Here is a 13325-nt window from a genome sequence, read left to right on the forward strand (position 1 = left end):
GAATGCCTGTGTAGACGATGAACCAGCTGGGCCAATGTAAGTACTTTATTGAACATTGACTCAGTAGTTTCTGACTGAATTATTTTGCATTTGTGGTTTAATCAAATGGAGTAGCTAAGATTGTAGGGGAAGACAGTGAGTGAGGATGAATGTTGCAGTGTAGATTTCTCAGCCTGACATGCAGCTGACTGATGGCCATTTGATTCCCAGGACAGGCTGTACAGTTTAAAATTTTGCACATCCCATATGCTTAAATTGATAACATGGGGGAAGCGACTGGTATATCTGAGACTTCGGATTTTGTTAAAGTTAATTTTAAGGTGGACTGTAGCATAAATAACCGATTTGGTTCCATTAACAATTAAGTGTATCCAAGAGATAGAACTGCAAATTTGGATCAATCCAAGATTAGCAGAATCTCCTAGAGTTGGGGACTAAGGAATGAGAGGCAGGCAAGCAGTACCTAAATTAATTAAGTACCAGAGGGCACAGCACTGCCTGTATATGAGTATCTCTTATCTTTCAAGAGAGACAGTGGCATTCAGTGGAGAAAAAACTACTGTTCTCACTTTATAATAATTATAGTTTATAAATCAAAGGGGAAGTTACCTCTATGTTGTCTGCCTTGGGAGTCAAATGGATCTGTTAATTAAGAGTGTGTGGGTATTTTACACAGGGAATGTTTTAATATACTGATATTGTGCAGTAAAATTTTTTAGTATACCAGGGATGGCTGTAAGTGAAAGAGTCCCTGTATTTCCATGTGTTATACTTTCAAAAGTTGCTAATCACTTTTAAGTTTAACTCTTGTAATGCAATTTTTCCTCCAAAGGAAAACCAACTCTACCAACAATCACAAAGATAAAAACTTGCGCCAGAGAAACACAAATTAAGTACTACTTATAATGTAAGTATGGCCTTCTTTAGAAGTTTTAAAAATTATGTTCAAATGAATGTGCCTCTGTTGACCTTGTTACAAATTCTTCAGTACTTGGTGTTGTATTGCAAGATCTCTGCATTCATTTCAGAGCGGCTCATACCGATAGAACCCGTTATGTCTGTCCACTGTAGTGGCTGGAAAGGAACATTTTTCAGCTGTTTCACATATTTACATAAATGCCATTTCAGAATATGTATGATGTTTCAAAACAAACACTTTGTGCTACTGTCCACTCATATCTTTTAAAAGAGATAAAGATTAAATTGTCACCTTCCTTAGATGGATTATTCCCAGAGGCCCAATTAGTCTCACTCTGCTTCTGAGGGCAAGGCAAGAATGGGAGCCAGGCAGAGCTGGGCCAGATTGCCTTTCGTCAGGCACATGGAGATCAGAATTTCACACCACATCCCTGAGCATGCTTGAAACAAAGCTTTGATTTATGTGGCACTTGGTGCACTTCTTAAGTGACAGTACATATACCCTTTTAATTTCCAAATGCTCTTTTTTTTTTTTTTTTTTTTTTACAGATCTTTAGGTTCCTGAAACTGGTGGAAACATGACCTGCTACATTTTCTGCTCAGACCTCTTTGGTTCTTTCCCCTTTAAGTGAGCAACACACAATGACTGTCTAAAGCATGCCTTATTTAGCCTCTCCTGTAAGGGTGACCTAGGCAGGTACATTTTAAACAGTGCTTCAGTGTAGAAGGTGTAAACTATTTTGGGCTTGATGTGCTGTGAATGTTGCTTTCTTTTCCTTTATTAAAATATTTAAATAGAAGTGAAAAGGTCCTCTGAGGATCAGACCATGCATGCGCCATTTTTTAATGCAGCTGTTAAATTGGCAAAGTTCTAAAATGCACTGCTGCCATCTAGTGATACATTTTTGTAAAGTACAGCAAAACCTACAGATATATACAGTATATAAATATATATATATATATATTTATATTTTTGGGGGTGGGAGAAATCCAAAATAAAATAAATGCTTGTTTCATTTTTAAGCTGATATTCATTCCTTACTGTATGTTGTCAGATGAGAAAATTGTGCGGTTCTGGTACAAAAAGATGAGTAATATAAACTGAAATCTGTAATTTTAAGGGCTTAACCTATGACTCTGGTAAGAAGCTGGAACAGTCCACTGATTGGATATAATGAATTGCAGTATATATGTATGATTGCTTTTTAAGTGACTATTTTTCTTTTATTAAATCATGTAAATTCATAAATCCTTTTGCACTGATGTGTTGAACCTTACTGTACATTCAATTAAGGCAGACTTTTATAATTTATCTTTTGTTTCCAGTGACCTTGAAATGTTCTAGCATGGTACTCTATGCAACTAGTTATACTTTGGGGTTGACACTGTATTTTTTCACATTGATTTAACGGTTGAGTGTAGATTTTCTCACCCGGCAGGGTGCTCACACGGTATGTAACCGCAGATGCATGTACTTGTGTTTTGTGTAATTGTTGAAGTGCAATGATGTATAAAAAAGTGGATCACCTGTTTTTAAAAATAAAATATTGATAAAAGGTGTTTGGAGTAATATTCTTTATTCTAGTATCTTCTCTAATCTTGAGGAAGGATTTTTCAATGCTTTCAAGTTCTTTAGTTCTACATGTACATAGAGTACTAATTTCTCAACCCCATCAGCTTTTTTAGTTCCTTTTCCACCTCTTCCACAAATGCTGGGAAATTCTGATCCAGGAGGCACAAGCGTAGAAAGGGGCCTAACTCTTCAGCATTCCACGCGGATTGTTCATAGACAAGGGGCAGCTCCTCTGAAGCCAGGAGAGACTGTGGGGATTCCAAAAGAGAGCATTTTATCAGCGACTACAGGTGAAAGCAACAGCCTGAATAACAGAACACAGGAAAGATTAGGGAAATAATACACACTAAAAATTAGTGTGAATTAGCTTTACAGGGCTCCTTTACATAATGTTTCTAAATACACATAAGAAGTTAGATAAACTTGCATTCTTAGGTATTTTAAATGTATTAATGAAATGATTTGCAAAGATCCTACTTTAATGAAGAATAGTGTGCTGGTAACACTATGGATTGATAAGAAAACCTAGCTTAGTTCATCTTTCCCACCTCACACGTGGAGGGATGGCTGTGAGCAGTTCACCATGTGGAAACGGGCTCTGAATGTAATAAAGAGCAGTCATAAACTGACCATCCAAAGCAGCAGTCCCCAGCCTTTTTGGCACCAGGGACTGTGGGCATCTAATGCCGATCTGAGGTGGAGCTTAGGTGCTGATGCTAGTGCTAGGGAGCGGCTACAAACAGATGAAGCTTCGCTCGCAAGCATGTCGCTCACTTCCTGCTGTGTGGCCGGGTTCTTAACAGGCCACTGACCGGTATTGTTTTGTGGCCCAATGGTTGGGGACCCCTGGTCCAGAGGACACAGTTTACTCACCAGTGTCTTTTTTCTGGCCCTTTGCATGAGGTTTGACAAATACAGAAAGGCATGCAACCATCAGCACAATCAACAGAATATTTCCATCGCTTCTCAGGAAATCCCCTCATCATACCCTCTCCTGTTGTCAAACCACTGATCTATTCTCCATACCTTACAGTTTTATCTTTTCCAGATTGTCACATAAATGAAGTCACAAAATTGAGCGTTTTTTTCATGTATTTATTTGCCACCTGTATGTCTTTGGTAACTTGCAGTGTTTAAAACCAGTTGAATAAGTTGCCAGTACTTAAATATTAGAGTTCAAGTAAGTCTGATAGTGTTTGGCAATTTGGAAGGTATGGCAGCGACACCGATGTAATGACAATGGGCTCTGCTGCGTCCACCTGTGCTTGGTTCTTGGACACGTCCATCTTAGTTGCTCCTCAAATAGATGCTATCAGGTAGGTGGTTTTATAACCTCTCTATGGATGACAAGGTTTGGTGTGTATTATACAACTTCTCTAGAAATTACGTATGATAGAAATTTACTTTTCTAAACTGAAACCAGCTTTTCAGACTCTACCTAGAGGTAGAAAGAGGAAAAGGAAAGTAACAAGGAGCCCTGTTCTCCAGTAAGAGCCACTGTTAGCATGTCAGTTTATCTCCTTCCAAACTTGCTGTGTATATGTGTTTACTACAAACAATAAAGTTATATATGCTGCTTTATACCCTTTAAAAAAACTTTTTACTATGACTATCTTTCCATGTCAGTAGAGATGGGTGTCCATCCCTCTTAACTGCATTTTCATGCCATCCATGGTGATTCTACATTTGAACCACTCGGTATCTTATCAGTGAGCGTTTATGATGTTTCCAATTTTGTTACTATAAACAATAGTGAACAACACCCTTACATGTATGTTTGTGTAGCTGAAAGAGAATTATAGATGTTAAAGTTGACCTGTATTGCTCAGTTGCTTTCCAAAAAGTTGTACTAATCATATTCCTAGACTGTCCAGAAAGGAAACAAGTAACATATCTGAGCTCAGTCTGCTGCTTTTTCTTATTTGTACATGGTTCTTCTATACTATGTAAAATAAACTGGGCTAAGGAAGACCTTTTATAGCAGCTGATATTTCCTGAATCACACCCTACCTTATTCCATGTTTTTTTTGGTACCTCTACTGTCCTCAGCCACTCTGATTCAATTAATCTCTAACCCTCAATGCAAATATGAGGCTACAAACTGGCACTATGAAGTCTGCACTGCTGCTGGACAAAGAAACTTTTAATTTTTTCTCTTGTCATCGTTGCAGTTATTAAAAGAAACCTCTAAAGTTTTTTATTCTGATTGTCCATTTATTTTGAGTCAGTGGTAAGCCAGATGGAGAGAATACCCATATCTTCTTTTTCAGTTAGTACAGTTTGATACATTAAAGAGAAAATTCATCCTTTAATAATGATGAATTCCATGCAGGATTCCGTGGGAAGTGTAAGCTGCTGGCCTGCGAGCCTGTCAAGCACCACCGGGAATGCAGTGAGGGGACAGTTCTCGGGGAGTTCCCAGCAGAGCAGACGCCAGGTAACAGTCTGAAGGAAGAGGCTATGCAGGACTCGTGACAGCGCACTGCAAGGGGCCGGGAAGTCTGGGAAGTCTGAAGGCAGGTGTGTGGGAACAGTTGAATCCTGGGTTTCCACACATCCTAGCTGGGATCTTAGCACTGAAAATTTGTTCCTGTAGAAACCACTGGTGATCTGACTCCAAATTCATATTGTTATTTGTCTTAGAATAGTTACCAAATTTCAATTAAATTGAAATTCTTCCCTTTATTTCTCTTTTTGGGAAAGTGGTAATGAACTTCTTTCTCTCACACATTTAAAGGCTAACACTCTAGGCCATTCTTTCTTTTACTTCCTTAGGAGCACAGTTCTTCAGTATGCACCATCGTGTCTAATCTCACAAAAGAGCAGATGAAAACGGCCTGTCTCTGTAACACCTTCTCTGACAAGACTTTAGGTTACTAATCTAGAACAAGAAAGTGACAGAAGGATACAAATTTTCAGGATCGCTGTTTTTCGTGACAAGAAAACTAAATATGGAAATAGGCCCTACCTGAGCTAACCAGGCCACTGAGGTCCTTCCTGCTGGAACACTTGTGCGGGCTGGTACACACTGCTGCTGCTCCGGGTGCTGGTGTGACTGTAATGAAACAACGGCAATAAGGAGACTAGCTGAAAATGATCATAAACACCACAGGCTATTAAAGAAGTGGAAACACATGCATTCATGATCAAAGAAGAGTATCAGAAAAGAGGGCAAAATCACCGGCGGTGTAGTCTGTCCTGTTTTAAGCTGGGCTGTTACTTGATTTACCACACAGAGGTATGCACAGAGTTTAAATCGGGCTCCTGCCCTGGACCTGGGGTTCTTCAGTGTCTGACAGACTTAGTGCTCCTTTCTGTCCAACACTGTGGTGGCGTACTTGTCTTCAGAGGCCCAGCTGAGGACCCAGCCCGGGACATGCTGGTACCGGAGGGCAGTGGACATTGCCAGCTTCTGATTATCATGATATTGGTTACTTAACAATTATTACTCAGGTAATACATGTAGACTGCAGAAAAGCAAAGCAGGAAAAAAATGCTCTATAATTGTAAGACAACCACTTGTTTTTAATAAAAACTGGGTTTTAAAAAACTTTACATACTTTTATTGAACTTATTGGGGGTGACACTGGTTAATAAAATTATACAGGTTTCAAGTATTCAGTTCAATAATATGTCGTATGTATATTGCATTGTGTGTTCACCACCTAAAATTAAGCTTCCTTCTGGCCCGTTATATTTGACCCCCTTTACCCTTATCCACCTCTCCTCCCCCGTCTCTCTGGTAGCCACTAAACTTGTCCACGTCTATGAGTCTCTGTCTGGTTCGTTTGTTGCTTTCAGTTTTGCTTAGTGTGATAACCTCAAGATCCATCCATGTTGTATGCCAGTTTTTCATCTTACGGCCGAGTAATAGTCCATTGTATATATTCACCACCTCTTCTTTATCTAGTCATCTATCAAAGGACACTGGTTGTTTCTATATCTTGTCTACTGTGAACAGTGCTGCAGTGAACATCGGGGTACATGTATCTTTATGGATAAATGTTTCCAAATTTTGGGGGTGGATACCCAGAAGAGGGATTGCTGGGTCATATGGTAATTCTATTAATTTTTTGAGGAAACTCCTTACTGTTTTCCATAGTGGCTGTACCAGTTTACATTCCCACCAGTAGGAACCCTCATACACTGCTACTGGAGGGAAAAAAATCTCAATTTAGACATTCTGAGAGAACGAGTTCTTAGACATTGGTGATAAAGGGAAGGGAGCCACAAAGAACAAGGTAGAGGTCCAGCCATCAAGAACCCACAGCCCAGTGAGATCCTAACATGTAAAACATCGATTAGAATCTACCCCAGGAAGTGCTAGGATGGAGGCAAGTGTAGGGCTTTGGGCTCACAGTGGAGGGGGTTAACTGGAGGGGATTGTGCTGAGCATGAAGTGCAAGAATGCTCCAGAGTGCCTGCTATTTCAAAAGAAGCTATGATGTGAGGGACTGTTCTCAGAACACACGTGACATAGTCCAGGCAAATACCACCAACAAGGTGTAGGAGGAGGCCTGGGGGCGTAAAAGGCTCTGAGGGCTGCTTCAGCCTACCAGCACTTTAGGAGAGCCCCACCAGCCCTCCGCCCTAGCCACAGGACTGCAGATCTGGCTCTGTTCAGATACCCTCGGCTGTTGCGGTGCTCATCTCCAGACAGGTGTTCCCACACCACGTGTGAGCTGGTGGTATATAGGGAGAAACCAAGGCCTTCTCTGGAAGGTGCCTCTGCTCTGGCTGCAGGAAGTCAGAGGTGCCAAATGTTTCCTGTCCTATATGGAAGCTGACTGTTGTTAGTAGGTATTAGCAAAAGAGTAGATCTGGACACATCAAAAATGTTGGAAGGACAGAGATGAAGGAAAGAACAAGGAGAAAACTAGTCAAGATTAAAATCAAAATGAGCAAAAGGGAAACGAATCAGGAGCCCTTAGGCAAGCCTCATTCCTCTCTTCAGCTTCCTCGCCTATAAAAAAAAGGTCAGATTCTAGTGCCTAGTGTTTCTTCCAGGCCTGATATTTGATGTTTTCCTAGGATACATATCAATTCAGCTAACACCATGTTCTTCAAACGACTGGAAGAGGCATCAACCAAAAGCCACATGCCACAAACACTACCATGTGTGATAGAAGCACCTGAGGCTAATGGGGTGGCTCCAGGATTACACAGGGATGGAGGATTTTGTGCACACAGTAGCTGGAGCCCCCTGGCTGCTTTCTTCTGGAATTCTTGTGCTAAAAGAGGAGAGAGTTCACCTAGCAAATGCCATCATCCTCTTTCCTGTCTTTCCTGCCCTCCTCCTGGATGGGCTGGGTTGACCTAGAAGCCCTCAGGTCGAGAAACACCTGGTTAAGCCACAATTAGCAAAATTGCAAGGCTGATGAAAAGTAAAAACAAAATATGAGCCAGGAAATGACTCAAGAACTTGAAATAGACACAGAAATAACTCCATTTGCAACAAAGAACTGTTAGGTAAGTAGGCATGAGCAACAGGAGCCAAGGCCCAGTCCTGTAACCATAGACACTTCCCTCAAAGACCTTTCCTCAGCACCTCGCAGAAATACCTCCCTTTTAAGGTTAGAAATTACCCTAAATCCTAGAGCACGAAGGCCATAAGAGCTGCTGGCCTACACCAGCTACAAACACATGCACAGAAATTACTGCCCCTAACTTCAGCCTCATTATAGCATCATCATAATCTCATGACTATGCCTAGAAGTTCATAAATCTAGTTATAACAGACTGAATTCTGAGTAAGCACATGCGCAGTAGGCAAAGCCTCGTATGTCAGTCAAGGTGACCTCACATACAGATCACCTAGGCCCTCCCATCACGGCCCAAATATAAGCAGACTTTCCCATCTCCACAATGTTACAGCTCTCCTGGCTGGAAACCCGCCCCTCCCTTTAGGGCGTACTATCTTACCTCTTCATAAGGACTGCAGCCTTCCTCAGCAGGGAACATCCTTCTAAAATGTACTTTTAATCTTTTTCTAAATCTCTCTGACGTGTAATTCTTTGCTGCATCAGCGGGTAAGAACAGAGGGTCAACAACACACAAACCCACTTTCTACTATCTACCACCTCCTCCCCCACACCACTCGGGCAACGCTGGATTTCACATCACCTCACTGGTGACAAAACTATGCTAAAGAAATATATAGGTATTGGGAAAATGACACACCTGAATACAAGAAAGCAACAAGGTGACTAGAGCTTGGCCACAGCTTATACTTTGTGAGATGGATTCCAAGATAGGGAGCATGACACCAAATTTGCATAGCGGCAACTAAGGGCAAACTTAGGGACTGTTTTGTCATTAGGATGACTAGACTCTTCTAAGCAGTGCTTCACAAGGTCTGCACTCTGGTGAAGTAACACGGTGGCTTTATCTTCTACTCTGCAGCCTATACTCCATCTTGCCATGGCCCTGTTGACTCTGGAGTCCTGACCCTTGCTAACTGACTAGGATGCTAATTCGTTCATTTGCAAAAGGCAGGCAGATCTGAAAGGGTAACAGTACTGTCAGTAATAGTAATAATGGATAATGCTATTTAAATATTGGCAAGGCATTGTACTAGGTGCTCTATATATACAGCATTTAAATCCTCCCATTTTACAGATGAGGTTCAGTGACTTGCATGAGATCATGCAACTCCTACTTGGACCATGATTCAAACTTAGATCCATTTTGATTCCAAAGCCAGTGGTCTTTGCACATTGTGCTCTCTTCATCTACTCAGAACACCAAACTATGGCTCAGTAAGGTCCCTGAATACAAAATCGAGAAAAGACATGAAACTTTTCCAGCTGCTTGGGATATTTCCATCTAGATATTTGGACCAGCCTTTAAAATCAGAGAGCTAGAGCCATCTGCTGCTGTAGCTCAAAACCTCCAGCTTGCATTTGTTACTACATGTTACAATTACGATTTATCTTTTTACATTTAGATAATTATGTAGACAGATTTGTCTTCATTACCTTTATATGGCATCCCAGACCTATTTCCCAAATTCTGGGACCCTACTTGGTTCCTGTTGTAGCCCATGCACTGGGTACTATAATCAGACTCTAACAACTGGTCAATGAAACCTACAATAAAAGGAAATCTATTTAAAGGGCAAAGGATCATAAGCAATAAAGTCCCCCATAATAAACCACACTATCCCATTTGTAGAGAGGGGATTCTTTAAGAACATAGCAGGAGCTGATGAGGCATAATGTTTGAAAAGATCCAGAGTTTGTGAGAAAAGCAGTTTTAGGGTTGACTTCGCAAAAAGATCACGCAGAAACAAATGAAGGGGAAGAATTCTAAAACACCGAAATCTGATTTGGCAAACAACACATTTAAGAGAAAATCATACAGCATTTGCTTAAAGAAACAGACTTTACAATACATAATGTAAATTTATGTTCACCCTAGATAAATTATGAATGACAAGAAACTTTGGTGATAAAACAGCAAAAATGAATCATCTTGGTCCAGTGAGTTTAAGGAGACCTAGCAGGATAAAGCGATGGAAACCATGTTTGGACAGTCGTTTCTCAAAGCAGGAAAAAAAAAAAAACAGCTTGAAACTGGCATTTCATTCCAAGAGCAGAAGTAGGTGCTTATTGTAACAGCATCTGAGGCTATGCCAAAGAAATGAGAGAATATGTACTCCTCGGAGAAAGCCTAATAATGATTCTCAAGCTGTGATCACAAGACCGCTTTACACACTTAGGCCCTCAAACAGTTTTTGTCTCAGTTACATCTATCTGATATTTATCTGTTAGAAGTTAAAACAAAAATTTTTAATATTAATTCATTAAAAATAATAAACTCATTGTTAATATTTTAAAACATTTTTATGAAAAATATATTTTCTAAAAAAAGTAATTTGTGTAAACTTCTTTAACATCTAGCTTAATGGAAGACAGCTGGACTCTACTTTTGCATTCAATCTGCTGACACATGTTGCTTTGGCTAAAGAAAATCTGGCTCCACACAGATACGTAGATGGAAAATGGCAGAAGTATTTTAAAACAGCCTTTTCATTTAATCGTGAACATTCTTTGATATGACACTAAAACTCAACAAGTGATAGTTTCTTAAAGGTTACTTGTAACAAAGAATCTGAAATCATAGCAATGAACTCTGTTATAATTAAAATCTATTGGTCTGTTTTGTACTTTGAATGGATCTTTTATCCATGCGTGATTTTTTAGCACCATACAGTTGGCCATTTGGAAAATACTGGCTCACTGAACTATACAGATCTTCCAAATGTTGAAACATTTTGTCATGTAATTATATTTAAAAAATCAAGTTCATTAATAGCAGCAATAGAAAAGTCTTCTGGGTTAGGAAGCTGTGAAGCTCAAGTGGCTAATAAAAGTTATCTGAGATTCTAATTTTTACTTGAGAAGCTTATTTCATCATTGTTGATAAATACTATCAGTTGTTGCCTTGAAATGACTGACACTCACTTTACTCATTTTTAAGAAAATGTCCACCAAATACCCAAACCTGAATAACCATAGTTTGTCTGTTGTTCTTTCAAGTAATGACAGTGTTCATTGAAGAAAGGCTAGCTCAGCTCCCAATGCAGTGACACAAATGCTGTCCCTTGGAACAAGTATTGTGCTTCAGAATGCAGGATTCTTCTGTTTGTTCTTATTTGCAAGTGATTGGTGAAGAATATGGTGTTTACTGGTACAGCTGGGTACCATAGCCTTGATTTGCACTAAGGTGACAACAATTTTGCTCACAATGCTTAAGGCAAATATCGTCAAAGTGAAAGGGGCAAATAATGTTTTAATATTACTACATGCACTGTGTGGGTCCCTGAAAAGGTTTCAGGGAGGGGCCTGTGGACAATACTTTGGTTACCGCTGTCCCATAGTGACACTAGAATGTAGCTGGGACCCCCTCCCAGTCTAATTTCTAAAATTATAGGTAGCTACAATGAGAATCAACCTTCAACTTAAATAAGTCACTCAATATTAGATATCTTTTAACCTACAAACCTGACGGACTCGACAACTGTGATCCTGGTCCCCAGAGAGCATTATTACCTCGTCAGGTTTTTTGCACAGCCAACACACACACGAGCCTACTTACTTGGTGCTGTAGTGGGACACCCTTCCCTTGGCTTTCATCCTCCCTCAGTGAGCTGGGGCACGGCCCGAGCTCCTGGCTGATTCCATCGGGCACCTGGACGGTTACGTACTGGGCCAGGCTCTGCACGCAGCTGCAGCAGTGTTCCAGCGACTGCTCCTTTGACTCTCCACTAAACTGTACCCGGAACATGCGACTCTTGTTCTGTTTGACAAATCAGAAGTTGTTCTAAGTGACCCTTGTCATATCACTTCAGCTTTATTTACTGTAGGGTCTTCTAGTGGGTGCCCCCTTTGCTTGGAGGAGGAGGAATGTGGATAAGGGAGCACGTACCCTAAATAATTGATGTAGGTATAGAAAAGCCAATAATTAGTTTTCTTCCCACTTTTGGGAGCTGTTCCTCATACTAAAGTTCATTTCCTTCAGTAAAAAATGGCAAAGCCCATACCATGCAGACCAGGAAGGTGACTATACTGACTGTAGTAAAAGATCAATGTTTCATCTTACTTTGAGATAAAGATTTCATAGCTTTTAATTCCTTAGTTGAAAAATCAGTAAAGCTAATACAGCATATCCCCAGCTCAACAAAAATTTTCTAGACCCAAGTATATAAAAGATCGAACTATGTAGATGCCCCATTAAACTAGCCAGTGAAACTGAAAAACAAGACTGGGAACAGGGGAAAGGCTGATACTAAAAGCTCATGTGTCATGTCAATGATGTGTAGTGTCTTTTACCTTTAAAGAGGCCAGAGTACCATACAGACCACACACAGAATCATATGTTGCCTTTAATAGGCTGTGTAAGTTACATCCCTTGACAAATCAGCAAGTGAAGGAGAGATAGAATTAAAATTTTAAAGATCTGGCAACTACATCGAATTTATTTGATTGTAAGTTTAAGAAAGACTAAATTATAACAACACTAAACTTATTATTTTAATAGAAGTAGTTTCCTCTTTTTCTAGTATAATATTCTACCTAGTTTAGAGAAGTCAACTTACACAAAAGACACCCCAAATGGGATTGTATATATTTTGTACCTTTATTCAATTTCCTCCATACAGAAATTCAGATGCTAGCTTAGCATAATTGACAGTGCTTTCCATTTATTAAATCACACTGCTAACTGGAAAATGTGTCTAACCACAGTTAGCAAAATCCTGTAAGTTCCTATACACAAAATTCCTTGATTCTCCTGTTTACAATTTACACGATTTAAATGTTTAGATAAAACCACGAAGTAAAGCCCCATATTTAGGTTACAGAAAACTCTTGGCATGGCTGAGCAGTGGCCAGGTGTCATGTTTAGAAGAACAGACACTGCTACCCCTTTACTGCACTGCTGGGTTCCCTTCATTTTTAATTCATGTAATCTTCCCCCCCGCCACCCTCCGAATATACAAATAATCTATTATCACTCCCTCCAACAATAAAAAACTATGAAAAGGAAATATTCTTGTATCTATATATTAGAACATATACATACCCATATACAAATATATGTATTACAGTTTATATATTATATAATATACAGGTTATATATATTACATATATATTTTACACTACTGTTTTGTAACCTAATTTTTCATTTAGCAATAACTATAAAAATAGACGTATACTTCATTACTTTTAATAGCTAAAGAGTATTCCTTTGACTCCCTATTAACAAACATTTATTTCCAGCCTTTTTTCCTATTATAAACCACAAAGGTTTGATAAGCAGTCTTATACACACA

General features: G+C 39.6%; 2 protein-coding genes across 3 annotated transcripts in view; one reads left to right on the forward strand and one right to left on the reverse strand.

Moving 5' to 3' along the window:
- NPTN (neuroplastin) overlaps positions 1-2478 on the forward strand; it is a 62674-nt gene extending 60196 nt beyond the window's left edge. Inside the window, exons 6-8 of one of the 2 annotated variants that reach the window (XM_039856642.1) lie at positions 15-36; positions 833-907; positions 1468-2478. In XM_039856642.1, the coding sequence (XP_039712576.1) occupies positions 15-36; positions 833-893 (83 nt within the window). In that variant the 3' untranslated portion in view covers positions 894-907; positions 1468-2478. The remainder of the gene's footprint in view (positions 1-14; positions 37-832; positions 908-1467) is intronic. The other variant, XM_039856640.1, reaches the window with a different exon arrangement.
- Positions 2479-2544: 66 nt separating this feature from the next.
- Positions 2545-13325, reverse strand: part of REC114 (REC114 meiotic recombination protein) — a 103395-nt gene continuing 92614 nt past the window's right edge. Inside the window, 5 exon segments of the mRNA XM_039856643.1 lie at positions 2545-2739; positions 5460-5546; positions 7120-7141; positions 8555-8564; positions 11611-11791. Coding sequence (XP_039712577.1) covers positions 2575-2739; positions 5460-5546; positions 7120-7141; positions 8555-8564; positions 11611-11791 — 465 coding nt within the window. The 3' untranslated portion in view covers positions 2545-2574.

Source organism: Pteropus medius, unplaced genomic scaffold (assembly GCF_902729225.1).
Source record: "Pteropus medius unplaced genomic scaffold, Ma_sr-lr_union100, whole genome shotgun sequence".
Classification (NCBI taxonomy): domain Eukaryota; kingdom Metazoa; phylum Chordata; class Mammalia; order Chiroptera; family Pteropodidae; genus Pteropus; species Pteropus medius.